An 18,563-nucleotide genomic window follows, 5' to 3' on the forward strand; every position below is an offset into this window, starting at 1 on the left:
GAGAGGGGGAAAACTCCCTGGAAAGAGAGCCGCTGACCCAGTTGGAACCTTGCCAGATGTTGGGATCTGAGAGGTCAGATTCCTCGGGAGAAGAAGTGGTGGAGACACAGGACCACAAGCCTCGCTGGTCGATAAACGTTGGAAAGAAAAGTGAGTGGAGAAAGGAATCAAGAAAGGTGACCCTGAGACGGGGGACCAAGCAACCAGAATGGAAGCAGGAGATGGAGAAATCCCTGCACGCAAGTGAAGAGGGAGGAAGCTGGGTACCGTACTCAGACTGGATCCTAGAGAAAGCTATTGACCTGATGAAGAGAACTCTCAGCTCCCTAGGAGAGGAGAATACTGAGCCCTATGGCCGCCCCAGTTCCTGGAGCCACAAAGGGAGAGACACCGAGGGGGACGTGGAACCTGCAACCCCAGGGACATCTACTGATCCAGGAGCCCCCACCCCCTACCGGACCACAGATGGCAATCTGGACGGAAGACACTACCACCCACAACGGAGGCACCGATCCATTCCCAGACGTCCACCGTTGGAGGTGAAATTCAAAGGGGAGCCAACACGCTTGGGGTTTTTCCTAACCCAAGTACTCAGCTACATGGAGGAATATGGGCAGGACATTCCCAGCGACAAAGCCCGCATCCGGATCGTGCAATCTGCCCTGGATGGACCAGCTGCGGATTGGGTAGTGAACTTGCATGACTCCAATGCCCCAGAACTCAGTAACTTCAACCGTTTCATGTCCTCTTTGAGAAGACGATTTGAAGACCCCCTGGCTGATCGCAAAGCCCGTGAAAGATAACAACGATGAGGCAAGGCAAACGCCCAGTGGCCGAATATACACAAGAATTCCGGGCCATTGCCAGCAAACTGAATTGGCCAGAAGACATCCTCCTTGGCCATTTCAAAGACGGACTAAACTATGATCTATATGATGCTTGCCTGCCCCGAGGGGACCCACACCGACTTGAGGAATGGTACGTCTTGGCAGAGGAAGCAGAGATCGACATATTGAAGAGGCACCGCCGAAGAAAACAATGGAGCCGCCCCCCCTGAGCTGACACACCAACCGGTGAAATCATCGGATACAGCCAAGAAGCAAATGGGGTGTTTCAAGTGCGGAAGAGAAGGGCATCGAGCTGTAGAATGCCGCTCAAAGGCCCCCCAGCACAACCCAGACAGATCCCCAATCAACAAACCCAGAGAGTATTCAGCTAAGCCAAAAGAAACAGCCATGAGAATGATGGAAATTGCAGAAACCCCCACCTCTGCTCACCAAGGGGAAAGAACTCCAGCCTACACCACAGGGACGGTGGATGCCTCAGATGACAGCTCGGAGGGCGAACCCCTGGTAAGTGGATGCATCACACCCATCTTCAAAACAGTGACTATATTAATCCCCCCCATGCCCGAAGCTGTGAAGGTGAAAGCCTTAATAGACTCTGGCTGCACCCGCTGCCTCATTAGCCCAACACTAGTGGGGAATCTGGGCATCCCATCCAGGAGACTGGAACAACCAATCTCATTTGGCCAGCTAGATGGATCCATAGCAGGGGGGGTGCCAGCTACCCTAGCCACTCTGCCAATACACCTCTCCCTGGGCAACCATGAAGAGGACTTAACATTTGTGGTGACCCCAGGTATGGAATGCCCAATGATTCTAAGGATGGAATGGTTGAAAAAATGGAACCCCTGGGTAAATTGGAGGACGACAGAAATCAAATTCCCGAAGGGGGACCCTATGGACTTAAAACCCCAAGGGAGGCTACCAGAATCAAGAATAGAAAAAGCATCCATAGGAGAGGAAAAAAGATTAACAGAAATACCAGAGGAATATAGGGACCTTGCTGAAGTCTTCAGTGAGGAGAGGGCGAATGAGCTTCCCCCCCACCGACCCACAGACTGTACCATTGAATTCAAGCCTGGGGCAAAACTCCCGAAGCCCAGATTATACTCCATGAGCCCAAAGGAGAAGGAGGAAATGGAAAGATTTATAAAAAAAAACCTGGAGAGAGGTTTCATTGAGCCAGCCAAGCCTAAAGTGGCTGCCCCGGTCCTTTTTAGAGAGAAGAAGGATGGCTCTTTACGTTTATGCGTGGATTATAGGGCCCTGAATACAATCAGTGAAAGCAACCTATACCCGCTGCCCCTCATGAAAGACATGCTGTCACACCTATCGAAAGGGAAAATTTTTTCTAAACTAGACCTAAGGGAAGCTTACTATCGCGTGAGAATCAAGGAAGGGGACGAATGGAAGACTGCATTTAACTGCCCCATGGGGTGCTATCAATTCAAAGTCTTGCCATTTGGATTACAAGGGGGCCCTGCAGTCTTTATGCAATTAATCAATGACGTTCTAAGGGAGCACCTATTTAAGGGGGTCCTTGTTTACTTGGACGACATTCTTATCTTTACTGAAACAAAAGAAGAACACGTCAAACTTGTCAGAGCGGTTTTAAAGAAGCTGCGAGCCGCTCACCTATATGCCAAACTCTCAAAATGCGAATTCCACCAGGAAAGGATAGACTACCTAGGCTATCGCATATCCCCACAGGGCATTGAAATGGACCCGGAGAAGGTCAAAGCAGTACTAAATTGGGCACCACCCCGCACAAGAAAGCAACTACAAAGTTTCCTGGGCTTTGCAAATTTTTACCGCCAATTCATCCCCTCATTTGCACAGATAGCCTTGCCCCTCACTAACTTACTAAAAACGAAGGGAACATCCTCAGTAAAACCTAGCCAGCCACTAACATGGACAATGGAGTGCCAAGCAGCGTTTGAGAGACTAAAGAGACTTTTTTCTGCCGAACCAGTACTAAGGCACCCAGACATGGACAAGCCCTTCATAATACAGGCAGATGCAAGTGATGTGGCAGTGGGGGCTGTGCTATTACAAGAAAATGATGATGCAGTATTGCAACCCTGTGCATATACATCCAAGAAACTCACGGAAACAGAACAGCGCTGGCCCGTATGGGAGAAGGAGGCTTATGGGATACGTTGGGCATTACTCACGTGGCGACAGTTCCTGGAAGGCAACAAAATCCCCTTCCAGGTGTGGACTGATCACAAAAATTTAGAAGCCCTGAAAACTTCCAGGAAACTCAATCCCAAACAAGCCCGCTGGTCCCAGCATTTTCACCAATTCCAATTTAAGCTCAAACATTTACCAGGAAGAAAGAACTTCCTGGCAGATGCACTATCTCGCATGCCCCAATATAACAGCGCACGAACCATAGACTCTAGACCAATAATGGCAGAGTCACAACTGGCAGCGCCAGTAACCACAAGAACCCAAGCCAAAATAAAACCACAACTGGACAGCCAAACTGGAATTGAATTCAGAAAAAGTTTGGAAACAGATGAATGGTTCCAGAAAAACAAAAATGTGTGCACAATGAGAGACGGATTGCCTTGGGTAGGGGAAAAGTTATATATACCAACAACTCAAAGACTAACTTTCATGCACCTTTGCCATGACACAAAATCAGCAGGGCATTTTGGATTTGTAAAAACTTTACACTTAATTAAACGGCAATTTTGGTGGCCATCAATAAAAAAGGACATAGAAAGTTATGTTGCCAGCTGCCCAACCTGTGCATCAGCAAAGAGGTTGCAAGGGAAATCGCCAGGGCTATTACAACCAGTGGCAAGTCCCTCAGCCCCCTGGAGGGAAATAGCCATGGATTTTATAGTGGAATTGCCAGAAAGCAATGGGAATACTGTTATCTGGACAGTCACGGACCTATTTTCCAAACAGGTGCACTTTATCCCTTGCCAAAAAATTCCCACTGCAAAGGCCTTAGCAAAACTTTTCATCCAGCACATTTACAGATTGCACGGGGCACCCCAACGCATCATCTCTGATAGGGGAGTGCAATTTACGTCTGCATTTTGGAAGGAATTTTTATCCCTCTTAGGGACCACTCAGGGATTGACATCTAGCCACCACCCTCAAGGGGATGGACAAGCGGAACGGTGCCAGTCGGTACTTGAGCAATATTTGAGATGTTTTTTAAATTTCCAACAGAGTGATTGGACGGACTTACTCCCTTTTGCAGAAGTTGCCTACAATAATGCAGTCCACTCCAGCACAGGCTACACTCCTTTTCAAATAGCCAGCGGTCAAAGTTTCAACCCCATGCCAGAATTAACCCCAAACAAACCAACAATCCCATCACGGAAAGAATGGATGGAACAATTATAAGACACCTGGCCAATAGTTAGAAAAGCACTAGATGAAGCTAGGCAGGCATACAAAGCACAAGCCGATAAAAAAAAGGGTTGAGCCTACACCATTCATTATAGGAGAAATGGTGTACTTATCTACAAAATACCTAAAGTCCCTACAGCCCTGTAAAAAACTTGGACCAAAATGTATAGGGCCTTTTCCAATTAAAAGAATCATAAACCCAGTAACAGTAGAATTAGAATGACCAAAAAATCTCAGGCAAATACACCCAATTTTTCATTGCAGCTTGCTGAAAAGAGAGCATCAGTCACCTCTACGGCCAAAAATCCCCCCCCACCACCTCCAATCATGGTGGAGGGTGAACAACACTTCGAAATAAAGGAAATCCTTGACTCTAGGAGATATCATGGAGCAACCCAGTACCTAGTTGCCTGGAAACACCTCCCTGCCTCACAAAACGAGTGGGTCCATAAACGTCATGTCAGAGCCCCGAAGCTATTGAAGAAGTTTCACACAGAGTATCCCAACAAGCCTAACTAACTTTTATACCTGTTTTGTTTTCTTGCAGGTGGATCTCTCTTATTTTTAAGAGGGGCCGGATGTCAGAATCCAATTATATTTCATCTTTAATTATCAAATATAGAAACTCCCAATTCTGCCTTCTCTGGATTCTGCCATCAGAGGGAGAGAAGGGGGAGAACAAAGGGGCTTTATGGCCCTCACTTCCTTCAGTACACTTCAAAGAGCTGAATGCTGAATGTGTGTTTATTGTAACAAAGAAGGGTATTTGCCTTTCATGTAGTTATCTGAAGTCTCCATCCAGACGGAAGAAAGAAGAAAGGGGGTGGAATTGTGATACTTGAAACTATCACTGGAAGGGGGGTTGATTGGGTGGGACTACTGGGGAACCCCTTAAAACCTTGAATGGGAGAGCTTGAACCCCAAGTCCTGTCTAGCATGCCTGCAACCATTTTCTCTTAATAAAGGATTCCTGTTGGAAGAATTATTCCAAGAGTTCTGTCTTCTTAAGATGCAAAGTGGGGTGGGTCCTTACAACAGGCTTTGACCATACTACTCCCTTGAGTTGTATTTGGCTCCCACTTTCTCAGTGTTTAGAAATGATTTTAGTATGCATTATTGTTTTAGATTTTAGATTTTGCTTTGAGCTCTCATCAGAGCAGATAGATATAAATCAAATACATAAATAGTCGGATTTTCCAGATATGATGTTTGAGTTATATTTCTTTTTGTTTGTTTATGAAGCAACATGTACTAAGCATGTATTAACTATCATGATTTTTACATTTTCACGTCTGGTTGATGGGAACAAAGCAATTATAAATGGGACAATATAAAAAATGTAGCTAGATATATTTATTTAATATGGATATATATTTTGCCATCTTCTTTTTCCCTTTGTTATAGCAAAAACTTCTGTACAGCCGTCATGAAATAACTCTGAATGAAGATGAGAAGCAAAATAAAGAAATTTTTCACAGAACTATGAGGAAAAGACTTGAATCTTTCAAGAGCACAAAACTATATTTGAATCATCATAGGAAACTAAACAAAATTCCCAAGAAACACCGTGGTGAAAAAGGGGTAAGACCGAACATTTGAGATTACCTAAGCAAAACCTAAAAATAGACCAATAGACCAATGGCATCAACTTTATTTGTTTAGCATGCTTACTATATGTCCTGCTTTCACCATCACCATATTTTTGAGATTTATCTGTTTTAATCTTCATCATAAGATTTGGTTTGGCAGTCTGTAATGGATTCCTGTCAATCTTTAAACACAGATGCATTGTTACCACCAGGCCAGTGGACCTCTCTACAAGCAAGTTCATTTCTGATGTACAGCACTACACTACCTCTCTCTTCCTGCCTGTCCCCCTGAAACAAGGTGTATCCATCCACCAGATATATACCATGTTTCAGTAATCCCTATTATGTCATACTTGCTTTCCTTCTTCATGATATCTAGTTAATCCTATTTGTTTACCATACTTTTTGAATTAGGTGGAAACATTTACGATATGGTAGTCTATTTGTATTCATCTAATATGTTATGTCTTTATTTTTCTTGTTTCTTTATTAAATAATAATTTGCATGCATTATACTTTTCTGCTCTATTTAATCCATTACTAGTCAATTCATTATTCACCAAAAGACATAAATGAGCTAGAGCTGAAATGAATAGGATGGAATTTAATTTATGGCAGGGAATGGGGAACAGAGTGTGACAATCTCTCTTCTCACCAATGACCAGAAATAATTTCTTCAAAGGCCACCAAAAAAAAACCCCACCCCTTCTTGTGGATACATAGAATTGCACTCACAAGAAAATAAGTGAATAGAGAAAAGACTGGACTTGGAGAGAAGACTTTGTGGAAAACAATGTTTTATTTGGATGTAAAGTTTACTCTGGTCAGTTCAGCTGAGTAATGGCGTTATCTCTTCTCTCCATAAACTATACTGTTTTTTTATTTTTCAGTATTAACTGCGTACTTCTTTTTGCCATTAACTGTGCACACTTTGAAAGATATAATTGCAAAATGAATTAGGTGCAAGTCAATTTGCAAACATTTTTTTTCTCCAACCACAAGTGCTGCATATTTATAAGGATTTATAAGAATTATAATCTATGAATTGTACTTTATATTTTATATGAACTAAATAATATTCACACAAGAATATGCAACAAAATTGAAGAGCGTCTAGGTAACACACAATTTGGTTTCAGAAACAATCTTGGTACACGAGATGCGCTGTTCAGCATCCAGGTTCTTGTACAGCGTTGTAGAGATGTCAATCACAGGGTTTACATGTGCTTCATTGATTTCAAAAAAGCTTTTGATAAAATAAGACACAGCAAACTATTAGAAATCCTGAAACAAGGGGGACTAGATGACAAAAACATCCAAATAATAAAGAATCTGTATTGGCATCAGGTAGCAAATGTGAGACTAGGCCAAAAATACTCAGCTGATGCAGAAATAAGAAGAGGGTCAGACAGGGATGTATTCTGTCTCCATTGTTGTTTAATATCTACTCTGAGTCAATCTTCCACGAGGCACTGGAGAACATCGATGCTGGCATCAAACTAAACGGTGTTTGTATCAACAACTTAAGATATGCTGACGATACAGTTCTGCTTGCCAGTAAGCATGAAGATCTTCAGCTCCTCATCAACAGAGTCTCAGAAATATCTGAAAAACACGGCTTGAAGTTTAACACCTCAAAAACCAAGATCATGGTCATCAGCAAACAACCCGTTAATTTACCACCAATAAATTCAGAAGGAATACCACTAGAAAAAGTTGAAAGGATCACACACCTCAGTTCCAATTTACATGAAAACTGGGACATGACCGTTGAAGTAAAGACAAGGATAGAAAAAGCTTGAACAGCATTCTTCAAAATGAAAAAGTTCTTCTGCAGCCACGACATAAGCCTAAAACTGAAAATCAGGCTTGTCAGATGCTATATTTTTTCTATCCTTCTCTATGGAGTAGAGAGTTGGTCTCTGACAGAAGGCCAGCTGAAGAGATTAGAAGCATTTGAAATGTGGATTTACAGGCAGCTGTTACGTATAAGCTGGGTTGACAAGATCAGAAATGAGGTGATAAGCCACCTGGGAAAACCAAGGGAAATCATCAAAACAATTAAAAAATGAAAATTAGAATATTTCAGACATGTGATGCGACACCCAGAAAAATATGGCATGCTCCATTTAATCCTCCAGGGAAAGATTGAAGGCAAACGAGGTCCAGGCAGAAGAAGAACATCATGGCTTTAAAATCTAAGGGACTGGTTTGGACAAAACTCAGCAGCACTTTTTCATGCGGCTGCTGATAAAAACAGGATCGCCAACATGATCGCCAACGTCCGATAATGGATATGGCACAAGAAGAAGAAGAAATAATCCTGAATGAACTGAATATGAAATTTTATATATATTGAACATATATGTATATGTACATTGAATGATCCTAAGAAAACTGAACAATCATTTAATCAAGACTGTATTTACACTATAAGTCTTTGCTTACATTCTAGATTCTCTGGCTGTTAGAAACTAAGATTGTTTACTCTAATCACAAAGCAAGACTACAAACTTATGAGGATTGTAAACTAATTTAGGAGGATTGTAAAACTGACATAAATTTCAATAAGACATTGTAGATTCTATTCATCTGCAATTATTACTCTACTTTTATCTGTGGATTACAAACTATAAAGACTACAAGATTTTTCAAGGAAAGAACCTCTTCTTTTACACTAACTACAAGCTGGTATTTCATTTTTTTTTCCTGTCAGCGGAAATATTATTTTTTCCTTTCATCTTTTATTCACCTATTATTTTTTAATACTTCTGTGGGTTACAAACTGAATCTAAAGGGCAACCCCCACATTAGCCACAGAGGGACCATAAGGAGAACTAAGACCTCCTTGAACTAAGGATAAATTTCCTGACAGTGATAACAAGCAGTGGAACTGCTTGTCTTCAGAAGTTGTGGCTGCTCCACCTTGGAAGGCTTTTAAGAAGAGACAAATAGTCACTTGTCCGAAATTGTATAGGGCAGTGATAGTGAACCTTTTAGAGACTGGATGCTGAAACTACAACCCAAAACCCACTTATTTATCGCCAAGTGCCGGCATGGCCCATTGGGTGGGCGTGGCCAGGGTGGGCATGGCCATCTCAATATTGCTCATGGGGAGGGTTGCTTGTGGGGGCTGGGCAGGGTTGGGGGAGATCCAGGGGGTTTCTGGCCAGTGGGAGAGTGGGCAGGAGGTCCAGACGAGGTGCTCCAGATACCCGCTGGCCCCTTGCTTCCTCCTCCCCTGCGTGGCCAGCCGATTGAGGGGCTCAGAGCAGCAGCCACTGAAACTCACCACTGGTCGCTCATGCTCACTTCCTCTCTGCACCAAATGCTGTTCCCACCAAAACATGCTCCTTTTGTAGCCTCTCCCCACCCAGCTCTTGCAGCTTTCCCAGACTCTGCATGCATGGAGAGGGAGAGGGGAGCAGTCCGGCTCTGCGTCCCTTTGTCTGTGGCAATGGCACAGTCAACGGGACAGCTCTTCGTGCCGCCTGTGGCACGTGTGCCATAGGTTTGCCGCCACAGATATAGGGTTTCCTACATGAGCAGGGGATTGGACTAGAAGTCTTTCAAATTTCCTTCCAACTCTGTTATTCTGTTATTCTAAAAGACTAACATTTAAGAGTATAAAACTTTAGTTTATTTTTTTAAAAAAAATCTTCTAAATTCTTGGAAATTTTGTAAATGAAAAATTATATTTTAAATGAATTTCTAGAATTTTTAAATTTTTTGAAAAAATCCATTTACATTTTTAAATTTATTTTTTTTAAAATTGAAATTTTGAAATGGTTTACAATTTTTAAATTTTTGATTTAAAATTTTTGAAAATTTTGGGAAAAATCTTTTACATTTTTGAACTTTGTGAAAACTTTTCAAATTTTAAATTTTTAAATGGACTAGTCATGGAAAGAAACAATGTCATGGAAAAAGAGACTTTTACTATTGTGATTTGCAAAATATGTTCCATGTGCTGTATGTACTCATGCCCATAGTAGACTGAAATTACACATGTACCAAATATAAACTATAAATTACTTGAAGAAAGGTCTAGAGGCAACTCTAGCCTCTTTGAGGCTCAACCTACACAATAAAAACCTCCAACTGAAGAAAGAAGACTGTATCCAAATTGAATACAATAAGGAACAAATAAACCTGTACATGAACCTTAGAGTCAGATTGATGGCAGCATGTCACTTATAGAAGAATAAAACAACCAAGAGCATTGTCCCTGCTATCTAGTGCAGCCCAGTACAGTGGAGCCCGTGGAGTTGAGCTATCGATTTCATATCTTCCCCTATGACATGCAGACACCTGGAGAATGAATATCAACATTTGTTCCTCTGACAGGAAGAAAAGTAGCCCAGACTTCGCCAGGAAAAAAAAGGCAAGTGTTGGTGATAGGAAATTCACTTTTCAGGAGAAGGGAAACAGCAGTCTGTCAATGAGACAATCAATATAGGGAGATATGTTGTCTCCCTGAAGCAAAAAGCAAAGATACAGTTGAGAGCCAAACAGAAGAAATAGATGAACTTTCTGCTAGTCAGTTAACAACACACCACAACAGTAATGGGGGACTTTAATTACCCTGATATCAACTGGGAAACAAACTCTGCATCAAGTAGAAGATCGAACAGGTTCCTTATGAATCTAGCTGATAACTTTGTCATCCAAAAGGTACAAGAGAGAACTAGAAAGTCAGCTATACTGGATTTAATTCTTACTAGCAGAGATGAAATGATAGAGAGGGTTGAAGTTGCAGGAATTTTGGAGGAAAGCAACCATGTCATATGTAATGTAATATAATGTAATGTAATGTAATGTAATGTAATGTAATGCAGACACAAGCAATAGAACAAAATCAAACTAGTGTTTTAAACTTTAAAAGAACTGATTCCAACAAACTTAGAGAGAATTTGGAAAGGATTCCATGGACGAAAATCTTAAAGGGGCAAACAACTGAAGAAGCTTGGGAATCTTTGAAAAATGTGATTATAAAAGTCCAGCCCACCACAATACTGCTGAAAAAGAAAAAAAATAAGAAATTCAAGAAGAAACCACAAAGAAGTCTCTGATAAACTGAAAGACAAAAAGTATAAATATAGAAAATGGAAAGAGGAATACATAACTAAAGCAGAATACCAGCATATAACCCAAATCTGCAAAGATGAAGTCACGAAAGCTAAGGCTCAGAATGAACTAAGACTTGCAACAAATGTCAACAATAATTTTGACATTTCTTTCTTTCAACATGTAAAAAAACAAGAAAAGTCAAGGAAACAATTGGTCCACTAATTGGCAAGGAAGTGACAAGCAATAAGGAGAAAGCAGAACTGTTTAATTTCATTTTTTGTATCTGTCTTTATGCAAAAAGAAAAAATAGCCCAACCTATCAAAAACAGAACTGTAAAAGACAGACTAGGAATTCAAATTAAAATATGCAAGAAAATGGTAAGAAAACACCTATCCACTCTAGACCAGTGGTTCTCAACCTTTTTAATGCTGTGACCCCCAACCAGTCGTAAGTTGAGGACTACTCAACCGGTCGTAAGTCTAGGACTACTCAACTGGTGCAGCACCGTTTGCAGAATGGGACTTTTGGCGGGCTCAGCAAGGCAGAGACAGCCTGGACAATTCCTATTGGCTTTTGAAAGCCAATAGAATTAGACTCTATTCAAGAGAGTCTATTCTATTGGCTTTCAAAAGCCAATAGAATAAAAGGGAGTAGCACAGCTAAGGAAAAGGGGGAAAAATGGCGGACTGTGTTGTTTGGCGACCCCCGTGAAATGGTCATTCGACCCCAAATGGGGTCCCGACCCACAGTTTGAGAACCACTGCTCTAGACAAAGTCAGATCACCAGGACCTGATAGATTACATCCCAGATTTCTGAAGGAGCTGGCAGACATGATCTCAGAACCATTGAACCATATCTTTCAAAGATCCTGGGCCATCAAGGAACTACCAAAGGACCAGAAAAGAACAGACAAACAGCCTGAAATCAATACCTGGGAAGATCCTAGAACAGATAATCAAGGGATCTTGAAGTTGTGGCTGCCAAAAAAGCCAATGCAATCCTAGGCTGCATTAATGAAGGATAGAATCAAGATCACATGAAGTGTTAGTACCATTTTGTAATGCCTTGGTAAGACCACACTTCAAATATTGCATCACATTTTAGTTTCCACAATATAAAAAAGAGACTCTGGAAAAAGTGCAAAGAAGCGCAGCAAAGATGATTAGGGGGGCAGAAGCTAAAACATATGAAGAATGGTTGCAGGCACTGGCTATGTTTAGTCCAGTAAAAAGAAGACCAGGGTGACATGATAGCAGTGTTCCAATATTTGAGGGGCTGTCAGAAAGAGGAAGGGATTAACCTATTTACCAAATGCACCAAAAGGCAGGACAACAAGCAATTTATGGAAACTAATCAATGAGAGAAACAATTTAAAACTAAAAAGAAATTTCCTGACAGTTAGAACAATTAACCAGTGGAATGGCTTGTGTTCAGAAGCTGTGGGTTCTCCATTGTTGAAGGTTTTAAAGAAGAGATTGGACAACCATTTGTCCAGAATGGTATAGGGGTTCCTTCTTGTGCAGGCTATTGCACTAGAACCGTGATGGTGAACTATGGCACACGTGCCACAAGCAGTACATAGAGCCCTCTCTGTGGGTACGCGCACTGTTGCCCTAGTCCTAGGCCTTCAGTCCTATTCATGAGCAACTTTCATCAATACCCATGCACCTACCTCCACCAAGCGTTTTTTTTTACTAACCTGCCTTTCAGCTGCATTCCATTTCTCTATTCGCTTCTCAGCCTTTGCCGTGTGTTTGTGGGACTATAGGTTAAAAAAAAAGTTCCATTAGATTTTCTAACTTCTCGCGAGATCTCAACCTTAAAGGCAGTTTAGTAAAAAAAAACCACTTGGGGGAGGGAAGGGCATCTGGGTGGGGGCAGGCACGGCAACCTTACCCTGTATGCAGCAAGATGATGGGGTGCATGCCCTTCCCATGCCAGGCCAGCCCCTGCAGCCCCGGGGTGGCCGTGCTGGGCGGCGGTGGGCAGGGCATTAAGGTGGGGGCTGGCAAGCCGACCAAAGCAGCAGGTGGAGTGCAGAGGCTCGAGGAGGGAAGGTGCTGAAGTGGGCGGTCGGCCATTGGCAATAGCAACGCGTCTGAGCAGAAAGCGGCCTCAGAACAAGTGGGGCAGGTAAGGAAAGAAACCCTTGCTCCCCCCAGAAATTGCCTTTCTTTCCTTACCTGACTCCCAGCCTCGTGCCATTTCTCCTTCGCAATCCGCCATTGCTGTCATGTGCAAGGAAACAAAATTAAGGTTTTTTTGAGGGGGGAAAGGTCAGTCAATCAATTTCAAACACCAACATGATCGCCAAAGTCCAATAACGGATATGGCACAAGAAGAAGAGTATCAAAAGGTGAAGAAAGGCAAGCTTTCACTTCAATTATCAAAAGTATTCCCCTTCTGCAGGGTGGTATCCGGCATTCATTCCCCCTCTCCTAAAAGACTGTTCCACTCACCTGCCCCTCTTAGGCATATCTGCACTGCATCTTTTTATTGCCATCCAGTGGCTGTGTTTTTGTAGCCTGAATATCTCTTTGCATATTGAATATTTAATTTAATACTGAATTTTGCAATTTGAATATCTATTCTCTTTTTGTTTTCACTTGAATGGGAAGGCAAAAGTAGAAATAAACAGATAGCAGGAAGTTTCCAGGGTCTTCAGAATCTCTATTAACAGCTGATATTAAAATGACACTTGACTTGGAAGAAACAGCTGAGATACCAGCAACAATGGCAATAACTCTTCTCGTTTTTTTTTCATAACACTTGTTCACTATGGCGCTGTTGGAGCTGTAGAAATCTGGACAATAACTAAACAAAGAGATACAGACAGTGTTACCAACTAATCATTTGGGGGGGGGAGTTCTAGCTTGCTCGAAAAGATACCCCTCCTCAGATTTGTTGAAGTGTAGGGCAGAAAAGAGTGACAAAGGGAAGGTCTGTGGGCCCTAAGATGACTATGTCTCCTGTGTTTATTATTGTTACGCTACTATCTTAAGATCAGTCACCTGAATCTATATAGTTTATAGGACAACAATAACTGTAATCCTTTGTAAAATCCTATTGTTTTAGAAGAATATTGAAGAAAATTTAGTTTTATAAATTGGTTTATGTAAAGTTAAAATTAATTGGAAATGTGTATATAATAGGCAATATATTTTATTAATTAAATACTTTTAATTATAAAATAAAATATAAACTTTGTATCACATGTTGGGTATGCAAAAAGATAGCACTTATATTAAATTGTATATATGCTGTAAAAATGGAATATATATTTGTATGGTCGTTTCTTGTTTTTTCAGAAAAATAGTAATGTCATACCAGATGGAAACCTATCTGCATCTATTTTAAAAGACAAAGGTAAATGCACTTTTTTAAAAAAAAGTTAAATGTCCTTTTTAAAAGTATTGAGTAAATATTGAGTGACATAACTAGCTGCCAAGAATCTCTGTATTTCAGCAGAGTACAAATATGAAAATAAATATTTTCTATTTCTGTTGCTAGCTAATATCGCACTGAATAAATATTTTCCAAATTTATTGTATTTATCGTGGTTTTTCCTGATTGAATGTCTATGGAGCGGATGGCCATAAAATCTTCCAAGATCATTTTGACTTTCAGCTTCAAACTTTGGGAATTTTTTAAATTTAAAATTTAAAAATGCATTGATAACTTTAATGAATAATAATAAAATAACAGCTAAGCCTGGCAAACCTATTTTTCATGAAAATTCTAGAATACCCTACCTGAAGACCAAAAAAGAACCACACTTTTATCTCCACCAGCAACAGTATTCTTTGGAATAAATTTTTTACTTTTAAAAATGAAAATTGACTAAAAGAGCTACTGTATTTTTGTAGCCCTATTCAACCTTTTGTCAAATTATTCTGGCACAGAAAAAGTCTTTCAGTGATTATTTCAGTACACAGGCTCATTTTATAAGGCATCTGTAATTTAATCCAGGAGCAAGTTGGTGTGGTGGTTAATATATCAGCCTAGAAACCCAAAGACCATAAGTTCTAGTCTTGCCTTAAACAAGAAGTCGACTTTGGGCCAGTCCCTCTTTTTTAGCCCTAGGATGGAGGCAATGGCAAACTTCTTCTAAAAAAATCTTATCAAGAAGATTGCAGGGCTTGTCTAGGCAGTCACAAGAATACTGACTTGAATGCAGGGATAATGCTGCTCATTTTATCCATAAATTTGTGCTGATCTATATATATATATAAATATCTTAGAAGTTTTAAATAGGATAAAAGCTAACAATAAACCAGAAATCAATTAAAATATTTACAGGTTGAGGAAGTGTAATTATGTGTATTATTTGTACAGAAATCAGAATTGAAATTGTATTTTACATTGTGTGAAATTGTTATAAGTTTGAATATATGTTACATTCGACACTGTTTTTTAATAATATATCAATTTACTTTTACAAGTAGTAAAGTGTCTCAGAACCTAAATATCTCAGTCAGTTATATAAATAAATATTATTTTATTCTAGAAAATGAGTTTTCTGAGCCAGAGGAAAATGATTATGGCTATCCACAGATAAGTGGAGCAGTAAACTTCTTGGATTATGTCAACAAAGATAATTTCACAGATACAAATGGTATAGGAATTAATATATACCATAGTAATATAAAAGCATTGTGCTTGTTGGCTTTTTAACATAGATATATACAAGGAAAAATTCAATTTCCAGAAATGTAGAACAGAAGATATATGTACCATTTGTCAGCACTATAAGGAAATTGCTATTATTTAAACCATAGTGTTAAAATGTCACAAATACATATCACACAATAAAATGTATTTTATTTATGCACTTTCTAGAGGATGAAGTTTCCTTTTTGGGACAAACAAGGAAAAGAAAAGATTATTTAAATCCCATAGATCAGAGGTGCCCAACCTTTTGGGCACCAGGGATCAGTTCCATAGAGAAAGGTTTTTCCACGGACTGGAGAGTGCATGGTTTTGTGTGCTGCCTGCATCCTGTAGATGGGGCTTTGCTTGTTTGTGTGGACTGGTTACTGGCATGCTGCGGCCCGATGCCGGTCCCCGGACTGGAGGTTGGGGACCCTTGCCATAGATGACATTCAGAACTAAACTGTTCTATTGCTCATTTTCAACCACTGTGTTGTCCTATAGTCCAGGCAGCAGAGAAACAACTTTTTGCCAAAGATTTGCTTTGTTAAAATAATTTTAGTTTTTTTAATTGCTATTTCAACCAAGTTCCTGTTTATTTCCAATTTTGCAAACAGTCTAATACAGTATGAAAGTTATCATGTTCCTGTTTACTTAATTATTGATTTTGCCTTTGGTGGACTTTTTATAGGAATTGATAATCCAGTATTTTCAGCTGATATTGAGCAAAATGCCATCATGAAGTTTACACCTTGGCAATCCAGTGATGAGATGGTGGTACCTTCCCAAAGAGCCAGAGTACAAATACCTTATTCTCCAAACAGCTTTCAAAGACTTGCTCCCATTCGATTTAGCAACAGATCCACAGATTCTTTTTTGCAAATAGATGGTGCTGAAGAACAACCTAGGATTTTTCTCCCAGAATCAACTCACTTGTAAATTAAGCATACCTAAAGTTCTTACTTTTCAGTCACTCAAATCTTCTGTGATCTAGCAAATAGCCATTTTTCTTGTTCAGCGTATCTTTGGTGTCCTTTTTCTTTATTTTTTTCTGGGCTTGAAAATTCTGCTTTAAAATCAATTAAATATATTCTATACTAAAGTAGGACATGTTAAGTTTTTTGATTAGGAATACAAGTTATTCGCTTGAGAGCTACAGAATGAAGTAAACGACATGAAATGTGGGCAGAACTGAGTCTTCAGGGGCATTATTACTGTTAGTCCTGGGGTTACAACAGTAATTGGGATAGAATTTCTGTCATTAAGCAACATTGTTGTAAAGCTCAATGTCATGTGACCTCATTGGTTAGTAATTTGGTTGAGCTAGGTGGCTATAGAAATTGAATGAATGACCATAGTTATTCCTTGTTAGCTTTCATAATTATATGCTTTATATTTCAATCAGGAAGATATAAATTAATTTGCAGCTAGTTCTATGTATTTTCCTTTGGAAAATATTATATTTATGACACAGTAAGCTAAATTGTTTTAAACTTTTTCTGATTTTGTATTCACTTATACAATATACCTGTCAAGTAATAAATATGCACACAAATTGGCCTATGTGCAGTTCTTATTACTTAAGTATTAATGAACTTGATTCTGGTTTTGCATAGTGCTTTCATTACTTGTATCCATGGATATTTCATCTTTTCTTAACACACATACAGTATATTCTCTTGATAAAAGCTACATATTGTAAAATACAAATGCAAAAGTGAATATTTTTTTATGAAAACATAGTGAATGCTAGAATATAATATATTTAATATTGCTTTATTATCTGTAGAAAATGCAAAATTGTTATTAAAATAGATTTTAATGTACAATATATCAATTGTACATTGAAATCTGAAAAATATTTATAATGATGTGCCTTAAAGTGTTTTGTCAGTGGATTTTACACCTGAGATTTCTTCATATTGTTATTAAGTGGCTAATAGATATCATTAAAGAATAAAGAGATTCTTGAGAATATTCTTAGCTCAGGTTATAGTGTTTCATAGAGGTCCATTCTCTAAGCTTGGTGTTTAGCTCCTGGATGTTTAGTTACCAAACTAGGTAACATCTTCAGCAGGAGATTTGGATTCATTTATATAGGTCCTGGGTGGTCAGTTGGTTTTGTGATTGATTGAATCACAATGCTGGTTGAATCACAAGTCTGATTCTTGCCTTGTAATTTTGGGACTTCTGACTGGTTGCTATGAGGTGTGGAATTCAACTGGTGAGTTGGTGGTTGGTTCTGTGATCAATTGGTGGTCCAGATGGTCCATTTCCTTGTTGATTCATAGGCTGGTTCGAAGTCTAAATGCCATGCTTTGATAAACTACTGTGCCTGACAAGTTTCAGCAAGGCCAATGACTTTGGCTTCATCCCAATAGAGAAAGAGAGGAAAGAGAGAAACAGGAAAAGAGAGAGGAAAGAGAGCAAGAGAAAGAGGGAGGAAAGAGAGAAGAGAGAGGGAAAAGAGAAAGAGAAAGAGAGGAAAGAAAGAAAGAGAGAAAGAGGAAAGAGAGAGAGAGGAAAGAGTGAGAAACAGGAAAAGAGAAAAAAAAGAAAGAGGAAAAAGAAAGAGAGGAAAGAGCGAGAAACAGGAAAAGAGAAAGAGGGAGGAAAGAGAGAGAAAGAGAAAGAGGAAAGAGAGAGAGAAAGAGGGAGAGGAATGGCGCTTCTCCAACCAGGCTGGGCGGAGCCGGCAGAGTGGCCTTCCTGCCCCCCCCCGGCCAGCTGGATGGGGGATATGGGGGTCACCACAACATGAGGAACTGTATTAAAGGGTCGTGGCATTAGGAAGGTTGAGAACCACTGCTTTACACCTATTGGTTGCCACCTAGAAGCTAACTGTATAAAAACTGTGCAGCAGCCTTTAGGGCTGCTTCTGTTCTGAGTTAATAAACTTGTTTGCTGTTTCAACACTCTGCCTCGTTCAATGTCTAAAGAACCGAAGATATAACAGTGGCAACGAAGGTGGGATGTGCTGCTTCATTGAGAGAGCTTGAAGTCACTAGGAAGTGAGCTCAGCACAGAGCCTGACA

General features: G+C 40.0%; 1 protein-coding gene across 1 annotated transcript in view; it reads left to right on the forward strand.

The window, feature by feature from the left end:
• LOC120302934 (sodium/hydrogen exchanger 3-like) overlaps window positions 1–17,086 on the forward strand; it is a 34,194-nt gene extending 17,108 nt beyond the window's left edge. Inside the window, exons 6-8 of the mRNA XM_039331964.1 lie at window positions 5,622–5,798; window positions 14,187–14,244; window positions 16,220–17,086. Of these exons, the coding sequence (XP_039187898.1) occupies window positions 5,622–5,798; window positions 14,187–14,244; window positions 16,220–16,467 (483 nt within the window). The 3' untranslated portion in view covers window positions 16,468–17,086. The remainder of the gene's footprint in view (window positions 1–5,621; window positions 5,799–14,186; window positions 14,245–16,219) is intronic.
• The last annotated feature ends 1,477 nt before the right edge of the window (window positions 17,087–18,563 follow it).

The sequence above is a fragment of the Crotalus tigris genome, unplaced genomic scaffold, assembly GCF_016545835.1.
Source record: "Crotalus tigris isolate CLP2741 ecotype Arizona unplaced genomic scaffold, ASM1654583v1 scf7180000017623.1712378, whole genome shotgun sequence".
Taxonomy (NCBI): Eukaryota; Metazoa; Chordata; class Lepidosauria; order Squamata; family Viperidae; genus Crotalus; species Crotalus tigris.